Source organism: Cydia pomonella, chromosome 1 (assembly GCF_033807575.1).
Source record: "Cydia pomonella isolate Wapato2018A chromosome 1, ilCydPomo1, whole genome shotgun sequence".
Lineage (NCBI taxonomy): Eukaryota > Metazoa > Arthropoda > Insecta > Lepidoptera > Tortricidae > Cydia > Cydia pomonella.
Window position 1 is genome coordinate 40,281,721 of NC_084703.1, and position 13,491 is coordinate 40,295,211.

A 13,491-nucleotide genomic window follows, 5' to 3' on the forward strand; every position below is an offset into this window, starting at 1 on the left:
TAGTGTAACAAAATATTAACCATAATGCAGTTTCGCTCATTGATTTCATCGTGGTTTTGGCTTAATTCGACCAATCTAATAGGTATTAAATTGTGGAAAATTGCTGAACCTAGATATCTTTTTTTTTGTTATCATTAACATTTATTTTATCGTAAAGTCAGAAACTAAACACATTTATTTCCTCCTCCTATTCCTCCACGACAGTCCTCACCGAGATACACAGTCCAGTTCAGTTTACTTATTCTAATTATGATATAGCCTAGCCCCACTAAGCTCAATGAGGCTTGTGTTTTGGGTATTAAACGACAATATATGCATGCTGTGATTACCTTTAAGTGGGGGATCAATTATAAATGGGCTCTTATAGTTTGTAACGTATAGTATGTAAATTGTATCTTCTGTTGGTGATTGATCCTAATAAATATACAGGCTAGAAGAAAATAATGGGCCCAGGAGAGAAAGTGCCTTAAAACCTTAAGCTAGCTCATTTTACTTAAAGTAATCATTATTTTATTTAAATAAGAGAAGTACAAAACTGAACCCCTAGTGTAAATTTATTCGATAGCGTGACGTGACGTACGTATGGGATTTAGAAACAGCGCGCCAAGCGGGACGTTTTGGAAACTCAAAATTCCATACAAAATGAGACAACGCAAACGCGTACGTCACGTTTCGCTATCGAATAAATTTACACTAGGGGTACTGTATTCAATGATTTTTTACAATTTGCTTTTCCATAAATATTATTGTGTACTAAATATGTAGGTATTCGATTTTATAGATATTTTTTTAGGACAGACGAGTGTAAGACCATTGGTTTCTTGCTGAAATTTTAACATTTAATTTAAAAAATAAAAGAATGTTTCCTTTAAGAAAAGTGGGCTTAAGGTTTTATTTAAGGCATTTTCTTTCAAGAGCCCATTAATTTTTGTTTAGTGATTTTATTAGTGACCACAAACATTTGTTTACTGGTTTTATTTGTTACAGACTTGGTGATAAACGATGGGGAGACGGGAGAAGTCCAAAAGAAGTTATTCTCTTTCTGGAGCCGGCTGCAGGCGCTGTCACACAAGGGGCGGCAGCTGCCCACGCGCAGGCACACCTTCGCCTTCTACGGGCCCGACGGCACGCGGGACGGCCCGCTCACCGCCGAGACGCGCGCCTCGCACCTCCGCCCGCCCGGACAGCCTCTCCGATGGGGCTAAGCACTAAACTATATACGTTTTAGTGTTCACTTCCATCGGCTATGCAACAGAATTCCATCAACTTACGGGCAGATGCATTTTCAGGTGGGGCATGAGGCCAGGCGGAGAAGATCTCAATAGTAAACTACACAAAAACGTTTATTTTACATTGTGTTAGCGGTCTTCTGAAGCCGATTAGTACAATAAATGTAATCAAATAATTTTATATACCAGGTATTTTAATACCAAAATATGTTAAAACAAAAAATCCAAAAAAATATTGTTTAGTATGTAGAAATTTGCAGATAAGTATATTCATTTTTGTTTACTTAGCGTAGGTATTAAAAATTATATAGAAATAAGAAAATCTTTAAAATTGTACATGTTTTTAAGCCTGCTTGTTAAGAATGCCCATACGACTTTTGCAACACTTTAACTGAACAGGATTCAATTTGATTGATTACATTAAAATAGTGTGAAATGTTACTTTTTCAGACCTTGAAAAATCAATAAATAACATGTTAATCAGCTTATATTTGCGTTTTATTCAATATCATAGAACATCCATGGTAGAACAGAGCGCGGATTATGCGGTAGGATACCATTTCGGAGATGAATTCCAGAAATATGAGCACAAAAAATGTGTGGGTTTGTCCATATGGGACTAATTGCTAAAAATCAAACGTTAAAAGCAAAATTAAATTATTCATTCTTTGAGTAGTCTTGGCGGCAACACGACATCTACTAAATTCTAGCTAATTTTTGCTAGCAACAGAGGGCCTACCGCAAACCACGTTCGACGTGTTGCCTGTCGCACTGGTTCGCGGTAGGTCCTTCGGTGATATCGCGAGCCTTCGTCAGCCGTCGAATAACCAAAGATAATATTTGATTGTTATAGTTGCTTTTAGGAGTTTTAGTGTTTTTTAATGAAGTCGATTAAGTCAGTTTATCGGCATTGATTTTTTATATCATAGTTTTTCTGTGAAGAACTGAAGTACGAGTATTAGATCTTCTGAGCTAAGGCGGTTATCACGCTGATGATGTTTTCGGATGAGATGACGGTGTGCGAGCGAGACAGTGTCATGTCTATAGTGTTGTTTAACTCGCATGAAATGGCATTCATATGCGGCGTCAGTGTGATAAGATCAACTATCTGAACGAGTTCATGCGCATATCATATCTACCTACTCCGATATTATTGTGTTCAGCGCCATCTCTCTGGCCTACCGTGGACTACGAGGAACATATTTTATACTACAGTGCGTTTGAATACTTTGAATACACGTTATGTTGTCATTTCTGCATTTTAATTTTTAAATCCTTGTACTTTATCACATTCTACTTGTTTAGCAATCTGTACGGATATGTTGTTATTTATTGCATTTCGTGCTTTCATCTTGGCCAGCCAAAATTATACCATGAAATACAATGCTAACAAATAAGGGTTTAAGGTTTAATAAATTCGTAAAGTTGGATATATACGAGTGATACGAGTAACAAGTAACTCACTAAGTTTAATAGAATTATATAATACAATACAGCTAGTAGTTTCACCTCTAGAACATCTTATCAGTTATCACAACAAGTTCCGAGTTATCTCGATACAATCCGACAAAGGGAAACCGTTGTGGCGAGTATCCGAATGTTAGATGATAAAATAAAACAAAACAAACTAACCTCACTTATCATGTGAATATTGCTAACAGAAATTAAAATTGGTTCAATCTAACACTACATTAGTTAATAGTTCGTTAATTTCGCATTACTAATACGGCCATGGCGATTCCGGTAAGTACCTATATTTAAACTGACTTTCTATTGTGAGGATCGATATTTACATCGAATGAATGTCATAGTGACGTTTTTAAACAAATTATCTAAAAGGATAATGAAACGTAGTTTTTGGAGGCAAATTTGATTTGTTTCAAAGACGGCTCGTGATATGGAGAGTATTCCAAGTACACTTTAGAAAAGTAGCCATATTACCGACGAATTATCAAGTTGTTATTGAACATGTTATTGAAATATGTAAGTAAATGAAATAAATCAAGATATACTTAATATGTCACGGCCTATCAAAAACAATGTGTTAGTTAGTTAGTTAACATGATACTCGAACAAATAAATACGCAATTAAACAACTATCAACAGATACAGTCACTATACTTATTACATGCTATGGAAAATTATATAGGAACAAAAAACCTTTAAAAACAAAACCGACTTCAAAAAGAAGTAAATAAATTACTTATTATCCCGTTTATATGCGGTAACTAGCAACTGTTTTGTTTGAAGTAGGTGCCAAGCCAAATCCTAAAAGCATTAACACATTGTCGAACCAAATGCTCATCTTGGTGCGGTTCAATAAGAAAGAGAGGACTCGTTCCTGTCAGGCCAAACAGTCATGTCCCTAAAAAAAAAGTTTCGCACTTCGAATACGTTTTAAGTTCTATGTGGCTACCACTACCACCAGTTCGGCACTGACATAAACGCTATCGAGAACGTAACTTTTACTTTCTATGCATCTCGTTCGTGCTCGCATATATTATACGAGTACTGGATATGAATCCATTAAAATTGGAGGAGTTCTCTCAATTCCTCAAGGAACCCCTCGTCAAACCAGACCTTGACAAAAAAGTCCTTAAAGACTTACTTGCTTAATTATCTTAAAGAAGAAGAAAATGAGACCAACCTGGAATACTTTAAAACAGCAAAAAAAAATTTTTTTTCGGTCTACAAACGATAGTTCTGTAGTAACATAAATACAAAAAAAAAACAGCCGAATTGATAACTTCCTTCTTTTTTTTTAAATCTGTTCAAAAATTACTTGCCTACATCGATGTCAAATTTGTATCACCAATAACCTTATTTTGCTAAGGTTACTTTTTTGGTTCCGTACATAACTAGAAAGTTGGTAACGAAGTAAGATAAGGAGATAGCTGATATAAAAGTGGATAAGTTTGATATTTGAACTCTAAATATCAGATCCATGCAAATATAAGCTTTATTTGCTCAATATCAAGGCTGAGAGGGCCGTGCTGTACGCGTTCTGGGCGTCTTCGTGCTCGTGGCGCGTGCGCGCGGCGCTGGTGGCCAAACGCTTGTCCTTCGAGGAGCGATCCATCGACATCGTGAAACAGAAGCAGCAGAAGACTGAGAGCTACCGCGTCATCTGCCCTTCGCAGAAGGTCCCGGCCCTTGTCATAGGTAAGACTTGAGGGTTTCGTGCCCGAAATGGAAGCCTATATTAAGAGAAAAGGAGAAGCCTACCGCGAACCACGTTCGACGTGTTGTCAGTTTTTAATATCACGCTTCTCTTTGCGGCCTAGTCAATTGTGCCGTTTTTGGAAACGTTTGAAGAGCTCTAATTAAACAAATTAATTAAATAAACATTTAAAACAGTCCGCCTCTGTGAAAAAAAACATTGCACTAGGGTCCAAAACTACGGAGGAAACAGTCGAGTACTTTTGTATGTAGTAATGACTACTCCACTTGCCTCATAAAGCCTCCGCCCCTGCACGTCTGTATGTCTGTCTATTTATCTCTCAATCAGTACCCCTAGTGTAAATATTTTCAACAGCGAAACGTTACGTACGCGTTTGCGTTAAGTGTCATTTTGTATGAGATTTTTGACTTTCCAAAACGTCCCGCTTGGCACGCTGTTCAAAAACCCATACAAAATGAGACTTAACGCAAACGCGTACGTCACGTTTCGCTATCGACAAAATTTACACTAGGGGCACTGATCACAATAACTCGGGAAAGGTAATACATATAATATTAAAATTGGATAATAGTATAAAAAACTCTTAGTCTGTTTTTCTATTTCCACTAGTAATAACAAGAAACAATAAAAATATAATGATCGACAAAAACTGTTTTTTTTTTGGTGTTTTAGTTTATACAACGATTTCGATGAAACTTCCTACAAAACTGAAGTTTGACAGCAATTCATGGACAAATTATGCTGTCCCTTTCTAATGTATGGCACTATCCGTTTCGGCCATTTAGGGTTGTCAAAATTCAAGTCATTATCTTATCTATGGTCGTGCACGTATAGGGACGTCAAGTTGTACCAACCCTAATAATTGCTCGAAGCAGTGCGTAAAAAAAATCTTATACTTTTTCCTAATCAGAACACGATACCGTATATGCCTACACGGATCCCCAATCTTTTTTTTACACCTTGTCTATTAAGACTTCGCCATAAGAAGACTACACTGTGCCAAACCAGAGCCCCCAGTTAGGTCAGAGGTCCGCAGCCAAATAACACTACACCCTACTCATAGTGTTGTGTTCCTGTCGGTGAGTAAGGTTGCCAGCCAGAGCTCAACCAGGGTGCGGGGTGTTAGGCTCGGCAACGACTCAACGGGTGTTAAGTCACAGTCACCAATATATTTAATATATAAAGCGCCGTGAGTTTAGAATCTTCTCTCACTCTCACTGTGCGTGAGTGTGAGTGAGACGACTGTACTGTAGTATGCGTACCCGGGATCGCGGATATCATTGTTTTGTGTTGTTAGTTTAAGTTAGTTTAAAAAAAATTTTCGATGTTCTATTCTATCAAATATAAAATTGCACATTTTTAGAAGCAATTTTCATATTTCTAGCTTTTTTGATGGTGCGTTTTAGACATGTTCATGATCTTATTTTAGCAAGCGAAAGTTGTTTGATCAGGTTTCAAATTGATAAAAAAGTTAAGTTACTAGAAAAAGGCCTCAAGCTTGTTATTTATATTTTTTGGCAACCAAAAAAAAGCATTTATTTCGTTAAATAATACTTACAACATAACACTCTCATGGTTGGGACTTCCTAGTAATTATGAATAATACCTGTGACAGGAAGCCCCGCAGTTCCACATTAATCTAGTACCTTTGTACACAATTAATAACCGTATTATGATATAATAAAGTGACACGATTTTTCAAAAAAGCTGCTGGCGAACCCACTTATATTGTACCTGAACGTTGTGCCGTAAACGCCAAGCGAAAATTTACCAAATTATAATGTAAAAAAAAAACAATTAATAAAATGTACTCTATTGATCGTCCATACAAAAAGAGAAAACGTTTTTCCACTTTTAAATATTTTCCATTCTCCATGATTTTTTAGTACGTTATTGACACAATGAAAACCTAGGTTTGTAGGTTTTCCTATTATGCTGAAGCGATCGAAATCAAAATTAAAGTGATATGTTAAGATTTAGTTAGTGGGAAAAGTGCCGTTATTACGCTAGGATCGCAAAGCTATTCTTTCCTCTTAAGTTACAGTTTAATTTCGGATTTTGGTAAGGAGGAAGATAAGGTGCCGAGTGGGAACGAACCTGCTCACCAAATTTCATAAGAATCGGTCCAGGCGACTGGTAGAGAAGAACAGCCGGAGCCAGTAAAATACATAAACTTTATAAATATAATAATAAAGCACGATTAAACCATTTTCAGATTGACTAACAAATCAGGAGGCGTATTCTGATTGTAATAACAGGTTATGAATTAAATCTGGATTTGTAATGAATATGATCTGTCAGTGTCAAAAGTGACATTTCTTCAACCAAAAACGTCACAATCTAGATCATATTCATAACCCGCTAATGATAATCAGGGTACGCCTCTAAAAAAGTTATAGCCTGGAAGTATATTCATGGCAGCAGTAGATCTCGCCATTGATAAGCATTCAATCTCTCTAAAGAAAATTGCATCTTTCATTGAAGGAAAACCGTAAAAATCTTCATTCAATGGGGCATAAAATGTTAGGCAGGTATTTTTTATCCATTTTCTCGCTTAGGGCTATAGAAAACCATGAAAATCAAAGTATTTGAGTCTGAATATCGCCAAGTACAACTAACTATACATAGGTGTTATGGCGGACGCTGTCAAAATAACCTTCACACTTTCGTTACATTAGCGCCCTTGCGCCCTGGATTTTGGCGTTTGAATGATGTTTGTATTTATGACAAAGCGTTCAAAAGGTTTCATATATAACTGTATTCAAAAACTTTTATTATTTGTGCTTAAGTTCACCTAATTCAGACAGTAATAATCAAATAAGCTAACAGCTACTTAGTAACAGTATATTTACCTCATCAAGGTTTTGTCTACGATAGGTCTTGTATTAAATTCTAGACTGCAACTTATTTGTTTATTCATTAAATTAAACAAAAATTTTAGACTAGATTCACATTAATAAGAAACAAGCATTAAAAAAAACGCATAGAGCATCATATACCTAAGTGACAGGAGTGAAATTTCATCAGCCTATAGAATATATCAAATCGAAAGTGAAATTACCAGACCCTCACTTTACAATATAAAATAATAAGGCCTGAGCTACGTACAGCCACCGTCAGATATATCGGAACGGCCGAGGTTCTCAAAAATATTTGAACCCACAAGTCACATGCGCCTTGATAATATTTAGAGGCGTGTTCAGATATTTGTGAACACCTTGGCCGCTCCGATATATCTGGTGGCAACTGTCTGTACTTACTAACGTTTATTTACAGTATGTAAATACATAATTAGATATTTTGGTCTTTATCGCGGTATTTAACACGTCTAATTGAAATGCGTCTAAAGATATTTCTCTTTACAAAAGGTTTAATAACTCTAGTTTCGACTCTAGACAGACTGCCTGTAAATTTCAGTAGTTGGTGTTTAGAGTTGTGTACCCGAGTGATATTTATTGAAATCTCAAAGTAAGCTAGGTAATAAGATGGCGTCAAGAATGTTTTTCAATATCATGTGCTTACAGTGCCAAAGAAATTGCTTATTGTAGCGATATATACCTTCACGAGATAAGAGCCTAACGCCAATATCCGTTCGATTTGCACCAAAGGAAATACGAAAAAAATTACACCATCCTTCTTTGATCCCTATATTCATCGAATAGGGCGTACGTGAGAAATATGCAAAGTGACAACGTTCCGTACTAGCGCTAACTTTTCAATAGGGCTGTTGACAAAGTTTCGCTACGAGTGTCGTCGTGATACAAGAGAAAAATAGAAGTGTTATCACTTTATGAAACGTCTGAATAAACTTTCAGTTAACTCTTGCATGCATCCGCCTGTAGAATAACTTGGCAAGAAAATTTAAACGTTGTACATACAGAAAATCATGGAGAACTTTGACCTACCCTACCTTGTAATCAACAATTAACATGGAGCTAGAAGTAGTATTATAGTATTTTTCCTACTCCTCTACTGTTATCTGTCATTTATGCATTCATTAACACGAATATAAGAACATACATAAAAGATTTCAAGAAAAGTCTATATTGTCTATTCCTCATAAAAGCTCTCGTGCTTTTATAAGCTATAATGTTACTGCGATGAATGGCTACCAACCTAACAAAACCAAAACGAATACAGTTTTAAACTAAGTGCACTGCTGCCAACTTACAAAATATTCATTTGGTTGCATAGTAAAAATAATTACTTCATAAGTCAGAAACACGCATGTGACACCCGTAATATAGCAACACCCATAGACTACGAAGACCGCTTAGCGTTGCTTGTTAGTCTCCGTAGGCTACGGTGGCCAAAATTGAGAAAAAACTGTCCAAAAAATTAATTTAGCAAGTAGCAAGTACCAGGGCCTCATGAGTTACGAGGAGGTGTCGCCGACCGGCCGGCCGCGGCCCGGGGCGGGCCGGGCCGTCTTGGCTATATACTTTTGCTGTAATTTGTTTACCTAAATTAAGATTTATTTTTGTTGACTCGTAGGAAAAATATTGTATGCAACGTTGTATAAGTAGGTCAAAAAATTCTCGTGGCGTATTCCTTTACAATGTTCGCCTACGCCTTCGGCTCCGGCTCACATTGTAACTCACGCCACTCGCCTTTTTTGACCCTTCTTATACAACTGTTGCATAAAATACTATTATGCCGTACCGTACCGTAGCCTACGGAGACTAACAAGCAACGCTAAGCGGTCTTCGTAGTCTATGGGTGTTGCTATATTACGGGTGTCACATGCGTGTTTCTGACTTATGAAGTAATTATTTTTACTATGCAACCAAATGAATATTTTGTACGTTGGCAGCAATGCACTTAGTTTAAAACTGTATTCGTTTTGGTTTTGTTAGGTTGGTAGCCATTAATCGCAGTAACATTATAACTTATAAAAGCACAAGAGCTTTTATGAGGAATAGACAATATAGACTTTTCTTGAAATCTTTTATGTATGTTCTTATATTCGTGTTAATGAATGCATAAATGACAGATAACAGTAGAGGAGTAGGAAAAATACTATTATGCAACAGTTGTATAAGAAGAGTCAAAAAAGGCGAGTGGGGTGAATTACAATACGTAGGCGAACATTGTAAAGGAATACGCCACGAGCATTTTTTGATCCACTTATACAACGTTGCAAACAATACTTTTCCTACAAGTCAACAAAAATAAATCTTAATTTAGGTAAACAAAGCAAAAGTATACAGCTAAGATACGCGAGCATACCTTGTTACGCGCCACGCCCGCCGCGGCCTGGCCGGTCAGCGACACCTCCTAACTCATGAAGCCCTGGTACTTGCTCTTTGCTAAATTAAGTTTTTGTACAGTTTTTTTTCTCAATTTTGGCCACAGTAGCCTTTGCGACTAACAAGCAACGCTAAGCAGTCTTCGTAGTCTATGGGTGTTGCTATATTACGGGTGTCACATGCGTGTTTCTGACTTATGAAGCCATTGTTTCTACTATGTAACCAAATGAATATTTTGTAAGTTGGCAGCAATACACTTAGTTTGAAACTGTATTAGTTTTGATTTTGTTAGGTTGGTAGCCATTAATCACAGTAACGTTATAGCGATTTTAAAGGACAAGTGCTGTTACGAGGAATAAACAATATAGACTTTTTTGAAACCTTTTATGTATGTTCTTTTATTCGTGTTGATGAATGTATTTTACAGTACATATGGTGATACTTTACCGCACTAGTGCGAAAATTAGCATATTACGTTACTGTGTCAAACATTTAAATGGCCATATGTACTGTAAAACGTTGTACGATACATGTGCTAATAGGTAATTCGCAACTCGTGTCAATTTAAAACACTCCCTTCGGTCGTGTTTTAATTTATCGCCATTCGTTTCGAATTTCCTATTTTTCACACTTGTATCGTAATGTACTATTATGTGTTGTCTCATGGTTAGGTGGTTAGGTTAGGTTAGTTTGTAGTTGATTAACATAGATAATAAGATAGATATTAAGGTTTTTTTACTAAAAGCGCTATGGGTTTTTAATGGTCCGAAATAAACGTATTTTTTTATTATAAATGACTTAAAGTGGTAAAATAATCACTTTTATAAGGATAAGGCAACACGAATTTCAAGCAAAAAACACTCAAGAGCATTTGGGAGGGGAGAAGGGACATTTCGCGACTTATTAAATCATATTAAGAATTATATCAATTTTACCGTTTTTTGTAGGAAACAAAAACCTCAGGATGGCATACAATTTATGTATTTATTTATCCAGATTTTTCCATTTTTGTCAAAATCCAGTTCTGATGAACAGGAACTCCTGAAATTATGTAAGTCAAGCTCACAGTTAACTTTATTGAATTGAACAATACCGAATTTGTATTTGCTTGTGTATAAAGTATATAATTCATGAAGATACCTTTTTTTATTTTAATATGTCCGGTGTAGATTACTGAAAATGGAGAGTTATTACTCGTTTAAAAAGTATGTAGTATTAATAAACGTAAGTTCCGTACGTAGAAATCGTACCTGTTCCGTACCCAAAATTTTTTACCCATCCCGTTTTACCCTTTTTGGGTAAAACGGGATGGGACTCTATTACCAAGACTTCGCTGTCTGTCCGTCACCAAGCTGTATCTCATGAACCGTTATAGTTAGATAGTTGAAATTTTCAGAGATGTTTGTTGCCGCTATAACAACAAATACAAATAAACAGAATAAAAAAAATATTTAAGGGGGCTCCCATACAACAAACGTGATTTTTTTTGCCGTGTTTATAAATAATGGTACGGAACCCTTCGTGCGCGAGCCCGACTCACACTTGGCCGGTTATCTAAAGATAACAACAAACAATACGGTTGCCAAAATTTAATTTGCAATATTGATGATTTTCTCTAGGGATGTGAATCATGTTTTTTTTTACTTTCGCTCGATAGAAATTAAATCACGAACACAGGTCTAAAACGCACTGTAACAATTTATGCACAAAAGCTATAAATGTGAAAATTACTTTTTAAAATGCGCATGCATTTTTCAATGCATTTTTGAGGTACGTCAGTGATTATTTTTTTATAACTCACAACAAATTAAGATTCAAAAACATGATATCCGCGGTCCCGAGCACGCACTTACTATCTCGTTCACGCTTGTGCTCAGTGAGATTGAGAGAAGAACACACCTACGGGGTCTTAAGAGCACAAGTAACGCAACCGAGAAAGAGAGCTCGAGCTATAATTTTATAATGCGTTTGTTAGACAATAAACCTTTGAGTAGATGTTTACCCCTTACCGCAATACGAGGCCATATATGGCGGATATGATATTCAACTCTATTGGCAGCTATTAAAGATCAAATTTCAACAATTTTTTTTATTACAAGTAGGGTTAATTCTATGCTCCTTTTAAATCTGGTACTTAAGGTGTGTCAGAGGCTCATCTTCCTTCTAGTCAGTCGGGTCTGAGGATCATCCCCTATTAAATATTAATCCGTTTATTCAACCGGCAAATCCGTTGCCTAAGTATTACAACTCCTACGTAGGCAAACTTAATTGGCTGCAATTAACTACAGGCGTTTGCAACACGTGCAATAATATACTGATTGAGAATAACGACTTCATCTGAAACGTACTCGTACACTAAGGACACCGAGAGTATACCTAAGTAATGACTTCGAGTGATTTCAAAAGTCAATCAAAGTCAAAGTCAATACATTCTTTATTCAAATAGGATTGGAACAAGCACTTTTAAATTGTCAAGTTTTACAAATAGCATATTTATCTAAATATCAGAGCAATTCACTGATGCAATTTTCTAGCGGTACGCGTCAGTGCGAATGAAAAGCACTGTAGCATCTTTAAGTGGCATTTACAATTTTATTAGCTAGTGTAAACGATAGATAGGACTTTAAAGGAATATTTCGTGAATCGGACGCTTGTTTATAAAAATATAAATGAGTAGGATCATGCAAATAAAAGTAAATTTGGACCTGCCACCGTCTGTGCATAAATAATCAAAGATATACAGTCTTCTATACGTCGTAGAGTAACCCGATAGATTTTAACCACGCATTCCTGGTCATAAATATGTTTTATGAAAATTACGACTTTTCATCAAATTCTGCAAAAACAATAGCGGAAAATAAAAGTAGTTTGTGTGAGGGCATTGTAACTTCATAGAAAGAGACAATATTAAAATTGAACAAAAAGTGATTTCAGTGTTTTTTTTTAGTTTATGCTGAAGTGGGTTAAAAAGGGGTTGAAACTTTGTACCGGGAATGAAAGGTTTGTTTTTATTTGGTAGAAGTACAAAATACTAAACAAGAACTTACAATCAATTTAGTAGCTGATTTTTAATTATAAGAACCATTTTATTGAGTGTGGTAAACTACCTACTTTAAAAAAAATTATGTTTTTATGTAACTCAGAATCACCAGCTCTTTCGATCATTAGGAGGAAAAAAGTGTCCTGATTAGAAATAACATAAAAAATGCCAAATCTAAAAAAACGATATGGTACAACTAAATAGAATGGCTTATAAACCGCACAATATGAAGAATAACAACAATTTTTAAGTAGATTTAAGGGCTACCATTTCTTTTTTTAGTAAAAATTCGACTTAAACCTTCTTACACGTTATTGGTATTTTAGGCTATTTTATAGAGCAAAAATCGGTCTGAGCGGCAATTACCCTTTTACGTTTTATCAGCTTTACTAAAGTTTAGTTTTAAGATGGTAGGTACACTCATCTAACAACTTTTGTAGGGCAGATAACACATGGGTCGGAGCTACTTAAAACTTTAGATAAACATATTCGTACTCCAGTAGGTAAAGTGAAATGAAGATTTAATTAAATGGGTAAATGGACATATTCCTAGAATTCACAGAACACAGGATGGCACGGAAAATTTGATATAGGTACGAGTAAAGCTCGCGTTATTACTAGGGCAGAATTGCACCAGTGTGGGAAAAGTGGGAAGGGAATTTCTGAGATCGGTCAGAATAGCGTCACTGCTCGCAATAATGTGGACATGACTCCAAAATTGATTAGATAGTTAATCATTTCATTATTTAAATTAATTTCTCATCGGACATTTATTTTTGATTCCTAGTCAAT

General features: G+C 35.8%; 2 protein-coding genes across 3 annotated transcripts in view; both read left to right on the top strand.

Moving 5' to 3' along the window:
- The window catches only part of LOC133523198 (uncharacterized), a 97,922-nt gene extending 96,205 nt beyond the window's left edge, over positions 1 to 1,717 (top strand). For both annotated transcript variants that reach the window (XM_061858679.1, XM_061858687.1), the window contains exon 3: positions 988 to 1,717. In XM_061858679.1, the coding sequence (XP_061714663.1) occupies positions 988 to 1,205 (218 nt within the window). In that variant the 3' untranslated portion in view covers positions 1,206 to 1,717. The remainder of the gene's footprint in view (positions 1 to 987) is intronic.
- Positions 1,718 to 2,090: 373 nt separating this feature from the next.
- The window catches only part of LOC133523225 (probable maleylacetoacetate isomerase 1), a 28,917-nt gene continuing 17,516 nt past the window's right edge, over positions 2,091 to 13,491 (top strand). Inside the window, exons 1-2 of the mRNA XM_061858709.1 lie at positions 2,091 to 2,972; positions 4,208 to 4,391. Of these exons, the coding sequence (XP_061714693.1) occupies positions 2,961 to 2,972; positions 4,208 to 4,391 (196 nt within the window). The 5' untranslated portion in view covers positions 2,091 to 2,960. The remainder of the gene's footprint in view (positions 2,973 to 4,207; positions 4,392 to 13,491) is intronic.